Here is a 14048-nt window from a genome sequence, read left to right as displayed (position 1 = left end):
GAGTCTTATAGAAGTAGCAATACAGCCAAGCTCATCGAACGTCGGTGTCCATGGCCTCGGTTCCAGAGACGCGGCCTTTGGATCCTGCGCTGGTAGCCAAAGAGTCTGCATGGCTGAAGTCATGCAAGGCATGGCTCGGGTCAATGAAGGATGGGTACTGCCCGCCAGCAGTATTGAAAGATGAAGATCTCCACATGTGCTGGTGGGCGATATTAACCAGTTTGCCGAGGACTGCAATCTCGAGTTTCAGCTTGATGCTGTACAGCGTGGCCTTGAGGGTCGTTTGGTAGATATAGTAGTTCCTAAACTCGATGATCATCAACGCAATATCCATCAGGATACAAGCCACGTTGACGGCGAGCAGCTGCAAGATCGTCTTGCGACTAACATGGTCCTGATTCAAGCGCAGCATGCGATTCGTCTCCCACATATACAACCCAGAGATGATAACTTCCTGCACACAGAAGCCCGTCAGCTGCAACTTCTCCATGACATCGTACCCGTCAACCGAGGCTGCTGAGTTGGAGAAGTTGGCCGCGTATGTGAGCACGGTTGTGGGCACGTGTAGGAGGAAAATATTCGTGATGATCATAGTTCTCACCATGCGCAAAACGCGCACATTCTGGAGCACCAGGTGGAGACGCGAATACAAGACGAAGGATTGACCGGTTACCATTGTCCACCAGCCGATTGTTAACAGCGTGACGGGCACCCAAGTTGCCGATGTCAGACCGAAGAATTTGAGCAGGTAGCCAACTGAATACGGCAAGATTCCAACACTGGATATCAACATGCTCCAGAAATAGGGACCTTCATAGCGTTTGAAGGTGAGAAAGATGAGCACAACTAGCTCGATAACATTGTACCATGCGACACCGATAAATGTTGCGATCGTGATACGGACACCAATGCTATTGCCTGTGTAGCTACCGGTGATCCAGTTCCCTGGGCTGGAATCGCTAAGTGAGGACATATCCTCATTGGGAAGATCTGATATGGAAGGAAGAGAACACACGGACTTGGTTTTTTTTTTTGGGCGCGGGGTTCCCCTTATTAGCTGGGTTTCCGGCCCCAAGGGGTGCCAAGTGGGCCAGTTAAATAGTTTTTGAAATTTTAATAAAAAAGATCATCAATTTATATCCTTTGATCCACTTGCCGTCCTCAATGCTAGGGGTAGAAATATGGACTTTTATTTGCTTTTTATAACCTGATAGTCTCGAGTAAAATCTTCATGGTCACGTGTATGGCTTAATGCTTATTATATGGCCCGAGCACTTATTAGACCTCGGCTTATATGGTCAGTTCATTTCACTCGTAGAAGTATGTTGTAGTCATATAATGTCATGTTGAGAACAGGTTAAGACGAAAGTATTTCACCTCACCACCTTAAATATCCCATCTATCGTTCAAAATGTCTGCGTTCAAACCATCATTCAGGGCATCTTCGTTCCAGAAATCTTCTTGAACGAAACCACCAGTCCAGAACCACTCATCAAAATCAAAGTTCAAGTCTAGAGCGTCTGCAATATTTTCCACTCGCTGCTCCCCCAATTCGTCCTTTGGACCCTCGACAGGGGCCATGGGGCTCCCTGCCGTTGTTGCTGGTGTCAAAAGTCCCGACCCCGCATCGCCCACACCAGATGCAACAGTGCTGGGAGATTGAACTGAGCTTTCTGTCTTGCCATCGCTTACCTCCCTCTCAAACTCTACCATATACGCTCCTAGCGTAAGTCCCATCGTTCTCTTAAACACGCGACAAAGATAACTCGGCGTTACACCGACTTCTTGTGCTAACTCCTTCAAGCCTCGTCTCACTATCGTATCTTGATCATCCTGCTTGATCCGTAAAAGCGCTAGAACTCTTGTGACAACCTCCTCCCTCTCTCCAACAAAGCTCGCGTTATCCGGTTGACATCTCTTGCATGGTCGGTGGCCATCGCGTCGCGCTTGATCTTCTGTGTCATAAAACACAACATTGGCTCTTCGAGCAAGGCGTGCAGGACAGGTCGGGCGGCAGTAGATCTTGGTAGATTTGACACCGTAGAGGAATGCGGAGTGGGAGGAGGGGGTGCGGTGTGTGAGGGCACGCCAGCGAGCGTGAGAAGTTTGGAACTGATCAGAACTAATTGACCTCGAAGGTTGTGTTTGCATGTTGAGGGGCTATTTTGTGGAAGGGATATGTTAGTTGACAGTTTTCTTCCCTTGAAATACTTAATTCTCTGGGAAAGTTCATCGAGAAATGCGGGTAAGGTAAGCCTCCGCATTTGACATGGGGGACTCACCGCCCGGAAAGAGACCTGCCTCTCTTCAGAAGTCAACAACATGTAGGAATGATGCACTCTGTATGTGGCCCTGTAATACAGCTGACGCATACTGATATTGTTACTGGCGACCTGATTCTGTGTAATTGGACCCGGGTATGCGTATGGGAATATGGGAGTACCACTGTTAGATGAAACAGAGGGAAGCATGATGATTAACCACAATGTATAGAGATGGGATAACACCCACTTCACTTCACACACACCAACCCCATAGCAGCAAAATCTAAACAGACAAAACAACAACAGCATATCGAACCATCAATACAAAACAACTAACACAACAACGAAAACACAACATTAATTACAACCAAAATGTTTAGAGATGGGATAACCCCCCCCCCCCCCCCCTTTCAACAATGTTAGATAGACTTAAATAGAAACCTCGAATATCCCGCATCGAAAATGACTGGGCACTATGTAATATGATCCCTATACGTGTAAGAGACGGTCTTGTGATCCAAGTTCATTCGACCACGAGCAGCCGTCTAACAGTTAACTTTTTAGTAGCAGAAAGGGAGGTTAGCATATTGTTTTGTTTTCTCTTCTCATTTTCAAAATCTGAACTACCTAAATAGAAAAAGCCAAGAGGAAACCAATCTTCTCGATCTCCAGGTTGACCTGCTGGTGAGTTGGTATCTAGAGATCAACGAAATTAAATGTATTCTAGTACTATATAGGGCCTTGACCAAGCGCTATACCTAATCTAGCTGCAGTGCTATGACCCACGGGTACCTTGCATTGTAATTAACTGCGAATCATACGCAGGGTACTGCATAATAACCATCGTACGCCCTAAGAATGCTTAGCGTGACGTAGGGACCTCAGCCCAAGGCCGGCGTGGGCTAGGCCAGATTATAATCCATATATGTTCTGGGGTTAGAAAACTCGAATAAATAGTGGGTGGTCTGCTGTGCCAGTGTGCTCCTGAGTCATTATTTTCGAGTGATTCTCCATCTTGTGCTGTCCAGAAAAACCAGCTCTACTAACTTTACTTTTATCCATATATAAGGATGTTCATGGATTAATACTGGACGAGACAGGGCATAGCAATACATTAATGCTCAATTAAAGCAGTTCCGTATCGCATAAAAACAACCCAAATTGTAGTATATGAGTGTTCGGACTAATCTAATACATTGTTGCGAGTCTTTTTATGGTCTTTCAAAGCCAAAAATCTGGCATCCTACCACTTTACCCTCCAGTCCGTCCCTTTTACTTTGATCCTGACCCATAAAAAAGATAGAAAAGCGCCCACATAGCTGAGCCCAGCAAAAAGAGCGACTCCCCAATATTTCTCCTTTCCTGTGGCCTCCACCGCATCGAGAAGACCCCCGGCAATTGGAATACTTGCTAGTACCCCAAAAGATACTACCGTGAAACAGCTCGCGTAATATCGTCCATATTCCTGAGTTTCACAAAGTTGGCCTAGGCATATTGGCGTCAGGCTCACATTTGAACCACTGCAAAACCCGAATAGTAATATAAAGACTACCACGAGAGCGTATGAACCCAGGTCTGGTGCAAGCATATCTGGTAACCAAAAACCTAGAACTGACACTGTGCAGAACAGCAAGGAGACAATCATGGTATTGTATCTGCCAAATCGATCCGCCATGTCGCCCGCCACGTATCGGCCAACACATGAAGCAGCATTGAGAATCGCGAGAAGTTGATACGCAAATGCGGATGACCCCGTCAGTGCCTCCTCGTCGGACAGATGCTGTCGATCGATATAGTAACGTGGTATGTACGTAATCGGGATGAAGTACGCTAGATCTGTCAAAAGGACTCCGGCGGTTGTGAGTGCCATGGCTCCTGTACCATCCATGAAGATTTTATAATCTGGCAATGTATCTCGCCAGGTTGTTTCAGCTCCTTTGCGGGGGGGAACTCTGCTTCGGCAGAATGCCACGCTAATCGTGCAAAGGACAAGCAGCACAAACCCGAGGATCCGGATCGACCATCCCCAGCCAACTTGAGGAAGGAGGGATTGTATCATCAGGGGAAAAAGAACTCCGCCAAAGCCACCTCCTATAAATGCTATACCACTAGCAAGACCGCGACGTTCCATAAACCAATGCGCGACGCAGCCCATCGATGGGGTCAGAAGAAGGGATGAGCCAATACCGGTCATGATGGAGAATGACAAGAAGATCTGGTAGTATTCTATATTGTCATTAGCAAGGGAACGTCGGTATCAGTAGAGTGGATGGGTATGAGCAATTGCATATGGTATACTTTGAGAACCGATCGTACCTTTAGAGACACTGAGGGTGAAAATCCCGACCAGCGTGCAAATAGTTCCCGCAACCATTAGTGCACGCGGGCCCATTGCATCAAAGGTCGGTCCAATTTGTACTCCACAGACCCAGTTTACGAATGCGTAGACTGAGAATATCCAGCCAATAGTAGATGATGAAGCTTCTGGTAATATCACTTTGGATATAACGACTTCGAACACGCCGGATGTGTTGTAGATACCCAGCGATGAGGTCAAGCCACACCACGCACCCAATACCACCATCCAGGCGTCGCGACCACCCTCGGGGTAAGTGATGTCGATGTCGAGAGGTGCTAGGTCGGGTGTTGTGGGTAGATGTGGCAATGATTTTTCGACATCGGAAGGAGAAGAGCACTCGTTGCCAGCGAGCATCTCTTTTTTATCAGAGGCATTCGTAGCATTCATTGGGGGTGACCTTTGTTCGGACCTTGGCGACATTGTTTTGGGGTTTTTCATTTTTCAGGTCTCGGTCTGGGAATCATCTGTAGAGATGAAGGGGAGAAGGAGATAGTCTGCTGGACCAGTGGATTCGAGTTCCTTGGAAGTTTTATAGCTGAGCTTTTTCTTAATATTTCCAGAGGTATGACGACAGAGACGCTGGACACGAATTCGACTGAAGAAAGCGTTTAGAAATAAAGAAATCATAATATTATACCCGACCAGTATGTCCTGAATATGTCCAATCAGCAGTACGGAATAAGATTGATATCATAGTGACCAATCAGAGGAAACGACTAAAGGTGTACTCAAAATAGCCAATCATTAGTCTGTCTCGAGCTAGGTACAGGTACAAGTATCCAATCTCTCTGAAAACGGCGAGATCAGGCTAATTACAAAGGCAATTCTCATGCGAAATCAACACGACTTTTCGGTAAATACACATCACGATAGAGCCTCTAGTGTTCTTGGATTCTTAAGTTCTCAAATTAGTTTTCGTGTCTCCTTGGCCAGGTAGTTGACCATAAATTAGTTCGTTAGATCCTCCAGCTCTTCTAAATCAATATGTTCTCAAATTGACCAATCATCAATGAGTAACCCAAACTATGAACTCATAGTGACCAATCAGAGATATGCAAGGGTTATGTAAGGTACTCAAAATAGCCAATCATTGGTAACATAGTAAGCCACAAGAGTGGGTACATCTATGCAACATATAGCTTACATCAATATCAATCTTATGAGTATGCTAGGCCATTAACGCGAATGATTTATACTGAGTAGATTTTTATCCAATTATTAAAAGCATAACTATAAACACAATTTGTGATACTGTCTGAAATTCACCAATCTGGAACAATCTTTTTCTCATTGCCAACGACGACACTGAATGTAAAGAAATAACATTCTCACCCATTTTCAAACATATTCGTATTGCCCACAGCAGCGGGACTTTGCTCATACTACTGGCTGTATTGGCTGGCTTAACTCGCATGTCCAAGATGCACCAAGTCAATTATGCCTGCAACTTGATAGCCTTAGGCGCCTCAATAAAGCGCTCAAAAGTGCGGGCATGTTCTTCGTCTTCAACATTGTACACAATGCTGTTTTTCCATCGTTGGAACTCGAAAGCCGTGATTTCCGGATACTTTGCCGGCTCATTGATAAGGAATTTGGGCAATGGACCAACCGAGGTATTGCGCCCAGCCTTGAAGAGATAGGCCATCGACATTCGGGGTGGTATAACCAAGCCGCTCTCCCCCTTCATCGATTGGGGGGTAGTGACCTGATGGATACCTCCGGTTATCTTTCCGTTAGTCCAACGTGTCAGCGTATCGCCAACATTGACTATCATCTCCGTCGTATCAGTCGGTGGGAGGGGAACAAATGTGTTGCTGGTCCGGTCTTCGATTTCCAGGCCACCAGTGCTGTCTTGGAACAGCAAAGTGACAGGGCCAAAATCGGTATGCGGTGCAATCCGGCTTGTTCCACCCGTCTTCAGATCATCGACAGGAATTGTAGGGTAGTGAGTGAGTCGGAGATCTGTGGCGCTGGGAATGCAGCGTGCAACCAACGACCCATCATCGATGCCCCAAGCGACCTCAAGAGCCCCCATGAGTGCCAGACAAACACCGTTGCACTTGCGGTAAAATTCTTCCATGAATTCTTGGAAGCCGGATAGCTCAGGCTCCTGCGGCCATTTGTTTGGGAACTCTGTATCGTATTCAGGGCCTTGGTCGAAATGTTCCTGGGTCATCGTCATTTAGGACCTTGAGAATCTCGAAACCTATGATTTCTTTTACAAACCTTTGAATCCTTCATGATCCGGACCTTTGCATCATGGTGAAGTTTTCCAACCTCCTCAACCCTCCATGGTGTGTAACCACGCATAGGCCTAGGGCCTGTTTCATTGGGGATTCTGTTCTTCACATCCAATGGCCGATCAAAAAATTTATGGCCCTAGAAATGGTTAGTTATCATGACAATCACGAGATATATTGGAACGGGCCTCACCCAGTTGAACAACTCCGTAAGCTCTTGCGTGCTGAATGCATGGGCTTTGAGCTTTGCAAATCCAGTTCTTTCAAAGCTATCTAACAGGTCATGAGCGAATTTCTCACGCTGCTCCTTGGTGCCTGAGATGAAATGACTGTAGTTCAGGGTTGGAACGGCCATTGTGAAGTATTGTAATGAGATATCTTTTGCGTGTTGTTGGTTATCGATGTATTCAAAGAAAAGCCTTGATGCTGTGCGATGATCTGGAGATTTCTCGAGGGTTTATATAACAATTGTGACAGACTTCATGTTTGTGTTGATTCTACGTTTGCCTAGATTTGGATTCTCCAAAATCCTAGTTACTAGTGTGACAATAGATTCCGTCCTGCATATTCTGCAAGTCGATACGGCAGCCCATGGTGGCCTGATGCATTGACCTCCCGTGAATAAGTCTTCTACAGGGTTTGAAGCAAGTCGTTAACGAGGAAGTAACAAAGAACTTGTTGTCTATTGGCCACTTTTAGTTCATTCCGCAATTGCAGAATTGATCATCCCGAGATCTGGATTCTGCAAAGCCGTCATAATATGGTGTGGCAATAGATCCCGTTCTGCATATTCTGCAAGCGACCAATACAGCGCATGCTGACTTGCTGCATTGACCTGCCATAAATAAATATCCTACAGGGTTTGAAACAAACCATTGGTGGGGAAGCAACAAAGGAATTGTTGTCGATTGGCCACTTTTAGTACATTCCAAGCTTGCAGAATTGATCGTCCCGAGCGAGATAGAGAGCTGAAGAATTGCTAGTTTCCTCTTATTCTGACATAATCCTATTGCTTGTCTCCAATTAGTTACTATAAGGTCAGTGCATTGCCACTGGTTATTGACTAGTTTCAATATTTGGCACAATTTTCCAGAACAATTAGGCCTAGAATTGATTTCATATGCACGTAAGATTTGCCAATGCTCTGATATCGTATACAGTTTAACTTTTGATTGGTCAATATAAGTTCACCAATCTGTCATTCGTTACTTGATTGGGCAATTTCAGTACATATTATTAATGTGATTCGTACTCTAACATTAACTTAGTTAATGTTGAATATAATGGAGATCTGATAGTAATCTGACGTGATGTAATGTTGAAATTTAGTACTTTCGACTACCGACGCGGCTATCCCCGCCTTTTTATATTTACAACTAGTATATTACACTATACAAAATATGTGACCTATAACAGTGAAGAAACACATACCTCTACTTGGTTACTTGCAGGATATTTTGTTGGGTACTATGTATAACCTCATATTATAGCCTGGCCGCCGTATATTAACAGTGTAGAACTTGAATAATTTTGAAAGTACTATGATTGTAAAGTCATGTCAGAAAAATAAGTCAGATAAAGGCAAACCGGATGGTAGGTACCAGGCAACCATGCTTCCAACAATGCAATGTACTGGAAATGCCCAACCAAAATTGGAAATTAATAAAATATTGACGGGTAGAATAAGCGGGTGTTTACGTTCACATGGTACTATTCTACTAGATCACTTCAATATTTCAAAAGGAAATGTATAAGTTACGTGATATCCGAGAAATTCCTGGTAGAATATTGGCTATAGTTCTTGTGCATGATATCTGAGGGATATGACATCAGCCTAGAATACAAAGCTAAACGAAAATACTACATTGAAGATCACAGTAGATCAGAAGCCCAGAACTAGAGTGGCGGAGTATCGCCAAGCACGCTATCCATCATTCTGAAATAATATTAGCAACACGTCCACATAAATTACAAAGACAAACTCACATATCAGGATACCGCGCTCCAGGAATCTCAGTCCGCTCGATCAACGTCCGGATATCTTGCAACTCCATATCCGTCAATTTAAGCGAGATGGAATTGGTATTCTCATCAAGATTCTTGATCGACTTTGTTCCGGGAATAGGAATGATGTCAGGGCCCTGAGCAAGAAGCCATGCAATAGCAACTTGGGCAGGAGTGCTGCCGTGGTTATTCGCAACATTTTTCAATCCCTGAACTAGCTCGTGGATCTTTGCGAAGTTTTCCTGTGCGTACTTGGGGAGCATGCGGCGGAAATCATTTTCGGGAATATCCGAGAATGATTGGATCTGTCCAGTCAAAATGCCTCGCCCGACAGGACTGTAGGCAATGACAGCGATACCGAGCTCATGGCAGGTAGTCAAAATATCAGTGGTGGACCATTCGATGTCCACAGCGAACGGACTGTATTCCACCTGGTACGCTGCAATGGGGTGGACAGCATGAGCACGGCGCAGGGTTGCAGCTGAACATTCAGATAATCCAAGATGATTAATCTTGCCTTGCCTAGCAGTGTATTAGCGACAGGGCTTCTTGATCTGAAGGAGTATGGCTTACTTCTTCAGCTCAACCATAGCCTCGATGGTCTTCTCAATAGGCGTTATGCCATCAACCCGATGGCAGTAGTAAAGATCAATTGTGTCAACCCCGAGCTTCTTCAAACTTTTCTCACAAGAAGCCTTGACATACTCGGGGTCAGAACGAACTGTCTGAACACCCTTGGCCATATCGAATTGGATCGCAAATTTGGTGGCCAGGAAGATATCCTTGCGGTTTCCTGATCTCTTTACCCACTCTCCCACTGCATCTTCGCTGTCAAAATACAAGTCGGCCGTATCCCAGAATCGTGCACCGATCGAATGGGCATGCTCGAGGAAGGCTACCTTGTCCTCGAGGGAACCAGCAGGCCCGTAGATGCTGCCAATGCTCATCAGCCCAAGACCAATTGCAGGAACTTGAGGGCCATTACGGCCAAGGGATCGAGTTGGAAGAGACATGGCTAGAATGATATCAAGGATAATTGGAAGATGTAAATAGTAGAAGTAAAATCTTAAGGATTGTTGTGAAAGATAAACATATCCAGGTATAACCGGGTCTATTTATATTTCTACACTGTTAGTCTATTTAATCCTAACTCCGAATATCATTGAATTCATCCGTCAGAGTCCAGTACAAAGGGCGTTATTCGCAACATCCAAGTAGATTTATAGATGTGGGTCTTAGATAGCCAGCCAATCAAAATACTTCAAAAGCGAGCACACCAATCAGATCCCAGCGCATTTAAAGATTAACTCCGATAATCTGCCAACTTAGAATTCCCCGGTGAGACCTCGGGACATTACCTACTTCCTTTATGCCTCAACTGATTCTACCTTGAGATTATATTCCCATATTCTCAACTGCTGACATGCACGCCCCATTACCCCATAAAAAGGCTAAAACAGGCTGCAAGACCTGTAAGTAAGTATTTACCCATCCTCATTCTAGCACTTCCTAACTAGATCAAGAATCCGCCGGGTCAAATGTGACGAAGGCCGACCAGCTTGTCAGCGCTGTGTATCAACCAGTCGAATCTGCGATGGCTATGGCATATGGGGAGGAGGCGGCAGTCCCTACGGGCAGCCACATAGTAATCGTGCTCTATCAACCTACTGCACACCTGTTCCAGCTGGCAACCTCAGCCACGAGGAACAGCTGTGCTTTGACTGGCTGATCAAACGAACAGCAAAGAAGTTTGCCGGCTTTTTTCCATCTGACTTCTGGGAGAGCTTGATTTTCCAAGCGAGCGCCCAGGAACCCGCTGTGCGCCACGCTGTCATCGCCTTGTCGTCTACACATCGGTTCCAGCAGCGATATGCCGCCACATCGAATAAATGCGATGAAGAGTGTTTCACTCTTCAACAATATAACAAAGCAATTCAACACCTACGCACCAACGCCACCGGCAACAGCTACTCTCTCCGAGTAGCGCTGGTTACATGTATGCTCTTTATCATCCTAGAATACATGCGCGGGCAGTATCAGATGGCGGGTGCGCATCTCCAATATGGCATGAAGCTTCTCTCCGGCATATCTGCACCAAGTCCTCCTTCATCTATGGTGCCGACCACCCTGTCTCCTACAGAAGACTTTGCCTATAACGCCCTAGTCGACGTCTATGTCCGACTGGGCATTCAATCGGCCATGTTTGGCCACGTGCCTTCACACGTGTATATTGTAACAAAAGACCCACTATCCACTAGCTTCCCTTATACATTCAACTCGCTCCTAGAAGCAAGACGCAGCCTAGATGATCTTCTGAACAGAATCCACTGTCTGAAAAAGCATTACCACGACCACCACACATCCCAGGCATCAACCAGCAAGCAACAAATGCTCAACACACAAAGCAGAATTCTCGCAGACCTATCCCTCTGGGGTAAAACATACACCGTCTCACTCGCACGTCTGGAAACCAACAAGATATCAGGAAAACACCACATCGCCTACCTCCTCCTACGAGTGCACCACGAAATGGCTGTAATAATGGCCTCGGTCTGTCTCTCGCCCGAAGAAACCGATACTGAGCTGATTTTTGACTCTTACACGGAGAACTTCATCAGAATAATGTCCAGCTTTCTCGACATATGGAAAACCTGGACCTCAATAGTTTTCCGCGAAGAAGATTTCTTAAAGCTAGCTAACGCACCCGAAGACATAAAATCCATCTTCCAAGACTTCAAGACAATGTCCGACATGGACGCGATTCTGGAAGCTTCTCTACTAGAACTCTTCGAAAAATCCTCCATAGTCAACCACTACCTGAAGAAACCAGACTGTGGCACTAACGGGTTCACCGTTGAGATGGGGTATATCCCACCCGTATACTATACGGCTCTTAAATGTCGTGTTCCGCGGCTCCGGCGGCAGGCTGTGAGGGCGTTGAGGGCTGCGCCGCATCGGGAGGGGCTGTGGAATGGTTCGCTTTTGGCAAATGTTATGGAGGAGATTATTAGGGTTGAAGAGGGGGATTTTTACGCTGGTGATGTCCGTGTTAATTCATCTGCTGGGCATATTATACCTAGTGATGAAGATTTGCTTGTGCCGAAGGTGCCGGCTGAGGCGAGGGTCTCGGACGTGAGGGTTCTACTGCCGGACGATATTTCTGGCCATACTTATGTTAGCTATCGGAGAAGGATTGCAGGTGGTGAGTGGATGACTTTCAAGCGGAAGATTGGTGTATAGTTGGTGCAGCAGACATTGCAATGATGATGTGCGTCTGTCACCTGCGCCTGGGACTTTTATTATAAGTCAGATGGAAGGTGTGGATGTATATGTATCAGGCCCTGGCTTTCTTTCCATTGGAAGTCAACTCTGTTCTCTTTTGATCATAATCTTCTTTCGTTCCTTATTGTACAATTTTTATATTGAAGCCGTGTATACGGCCATTGGTCATGATTTCGTAACATGCTTTCCAGTAGGTATCCATAACACCGCCCACAGATATTGTTTCCTCATCTTCGGCCGAAGTCCCATGCCTTGCATAACGATGCTACTTCCCGCCTACCTTTTGACTTCGCAAAAACGCAGCCACCTGCTCATGTCTTGTGACAAAGAACATGCGCTTCCTATCTGACTTCCAAACCAAAACACCAATCTCCGCAGCATACTGGCAAGGAGCCTGGTATTCGGCCAAGCTGGTGAAATCCTTGAACAAGAAGCCAGCCGTGGCCCGGAGACGATCCCGCTCCAGCTGCCACAGTCTAATCTGATCTGTCACGGTAGGCGGGAGCACAGACGCCGGGACACCCTTGCCGTTGGACTGAGCAGCACTGTGTTTCCGCAGCTGTGGGTGCGCGTGTGATAATAAGTATGAGATGATTTGATCGGCAGTGATTCCCATCTCGATGGCTCGGCGGACAGACTGTCTCGTGATTTTGCCAGTGACTAGATTGGGGAAGCGGTATTTGAGGTTTGTGAAAAGAGAGATGAGGGATATTTGTAGGGGTGACGAGGTGTAAGCATAGAGTCGGTAGTTGGTTTCGATGATAATGAACCCCGAGCCAGTGCCACCAGACGGCCCCACTGGCCCAGTAAGAGAGCCCGTGACAGGGTTGCTCAAGGCGCTCGAGTCGGATGTAAGTGTAGTTGCGAGACGCGTGGGATAAAAGCGTGTCGCGTCGGCGTCTTCCTGGTAGACAATACCAAAATCGGCAAGGTCTGTGAGAGTGCGAAGTTGGTTGGGTGTCATGTGGCTCTTGTCGTAAGACGACCCAAGTTCCAGGCTGCTTAGAAGGAACAGGAACGAGAGAACCTCGACGCTGTCCATTCCAATGGCCTCAGCGCTCTCGACATAAAGAATCAAGATGTGCCAGACCTGGGTGTTCACATCCTGAAGCACAAATCCAAACCCGTCTTTGGTGATGTCGACACGATTGCCTCGGATCTCAACTAGGTGTCCCGCTTGGAGAAGTTGTTTGACACCCTTGCTCAAATTGACCGTGTCGCGTTGTCCACTCAAGGCACTTGTTCCAACCATGTACCCCATAACACCTTCCCACTGTCGTCTAGCATATTCGTCTAAATCGGCAATTGAGGTCAGGGTGTGTTCTGGAGCTTGGGAAAATACACCGAAAGATTGGGAGTCCTCGGCACCCGTCAGGGCTTGTCGAAGTGAAGCAGCGAATGGGTTGGTGACCATGTACGCGCGGACATTTTCGCCCGTGAGGGTGGTAGATAGAATGTGAAGTCGACCCAAAATTGAAAGTGCATTATCCCGTTCCCTTGTGTGAAGACGGTCAGTAATGACTGGAGCCAGACCCATAAGATAAGCCACTCACTTCTTGCTCTCTGAATTGACCCAAACTTCCAGATCAGCCGTTGGAAGAGGGTCTTTTAAGTAGAGTAGAGCCATCACAAAGCATTTTGCTATATTCACTGTTAGTGCAACGTTCCGTTCCGTGTGAGCGAGCTCAATGTACCTAGATCGGGCAGCATGCGCCTGAAGATCGCAAGGGCTGTGGATGGTTGCTGGTATAATTTATAAAAAGTCGTCCCGGGAAGCCCCTCCAGGTACTCCAGGGGACGGGATGTTGCACTCGCCATACTGAGCTGTGAGAAACGAAGTTCTCAAGCAACTGAGGAGAATAAGGTGTCTGGGTGAAGTGGTTGAATGAAATGACGCTG

General features: G+C 46.3%; 7 protein-coding genes across 7 annotated transcripts; 1 reads left to right on the top strand and 6 right to left on the bottom strand.

Annotated features, from left to right (window-relative positions):
* Positions 1-31: 31 nt before the first annotated feature.
* On the bottom strand, positions 32-973 carry PGRI_008940 (uncharacterized protein; the record flags this gene model as incomplete). The annotated part of the gene is made up of 1 exon (XM_040788607.1): positions 32-973. The coding sequence occupies one exon, from the start codon at positions 971-973 to the stop codon at positions 32-34; it is 942 nt and encodes a 313-aa protein (XP_040652379.1).
* A 413-nt stretch (positions 974-1386) lies between these two features.
* PGRI_008930 (Ada DNA repair, metal-binding) lies at positions 1387-2151 on the bottom strand (the record flags this gene model as incomplete). Its single annotated transcript, XM_040788606.1, has 1 exon — positions 1387-2151. The coding sequence occupies one exon, from the start codon at positions 2149-2151 to the stop codon at positions 1387-1389; it is 765 nt and encodes a 254-aa protein (XP_040652378.1).
* Positions 2152-3692: 1541 nt separating this feature from the next.
* On the bottom strand, positions 3693-5010 carry PGRI_008920 (Major facilitator superfamily domain, general substrate transporter; the record flags this gene model as incomplete). Its single annotated transcript, XM_040788605.1, has 3 exons — positions 3693-3749; positions 3817-4490; positions 4581-5010. The coding sequence occupies 3 exons, from the start codon at positions 5008-5010 to the stop codon at positions 3693-3695; spliced, it is 1161 nt and encodes a 386-aa protein (XP_040652377.1).
* Positions 5011-6058: 1048 nt separating this feature from the next.
* PGRI_008910 (Oxoglutarate/iron-dependent dioxygenase) lies at positions 6059-7218 on the bottom strand (the record flags this gene model as incomplete). The annotated part of the gene is made up of 3 exons (XM_040788604.1): positions 6059-6790; positions 6850-7002; positions 7057-7218. The coding sequence occupies 3 exons, from the start codon at positions 7216-7218 to the stop codon at positions 6059-6061; spliced, it is 1047 nt and encodes a 348-aa protein (XP_040652376.1).
* Positions 7219-8759: 1541 nt separating this feature from the next.
* Positions 8760-9880, bottom strand: PGRI_008900 (Aldo/keto reductase subgroup; the record flags this gene model as incomplete). The annotated part of the gene is made up of 3 exons (XM_040788603.1): positions 8760-8799; positions 8850-9389; positions 9441-9880. 3 exons carry the CDS (start codon positions 9878-9880, stop codon positions 8760-8762), a joined length of 1020 nt encoding a protein of 339 aa, XP_040652375.1.
* A 410-nt stretch (positions 9881-10290) lies between these two features.
* On the top strand, positions 10291-12107 carry PGRI_008890 (uncharacterized protein; the record flags this gene model as incomplete). Its single annotated transcript, XM_040788602.1, has 2 exons — positions 10291-10339; positions 10552-12107. The coding sequence occupies 2 exons, from the start codon at positions 10291-10293 to the stop codon at positions 12105-12107; spliced, it is 1605 nt and encodes a 534-aa protein (XP_040652374.1).
* A 307-nt stretch (positions 12108-12414) lies between these two features.
* Positions 12415-13967, bottom strand: PGRI_008880 (TFIIH/NER complex subunit TFB2; the record flags this gene model as incomplete). Its single annotated transcript, XM_040788601.1, has 3 exons — positions 12415-13645; positions 13703-13790; positions 13844-13967. The coding sequence occupies 3 exons, from the start codon at positions 13965-13967 to the stop codon at positions 12415-12417; spliced, it is 1443 nt and encodes a 480-aa protein (XP_040652373.1).
* Positions 13968-14048: the final 81 nt, after the last annotated feature.

Source organism: Penicillium griseofulvum (genome assembly GCF_001561935.1).
Source record: "Penicillium griseofulvum strain PG3 chromosome Unknown contig_79, whole genome shotgun sequence".
NCBI lineage: Eukaryota > Fungi > Ascomycota > Eurotiomycetes > Eurotiales > Aspergillaceae > Penicillium > Penicillium griseofulvum.
This window is presented reverse-complemented; position numbering and strand designations above follow the sequence as displayed.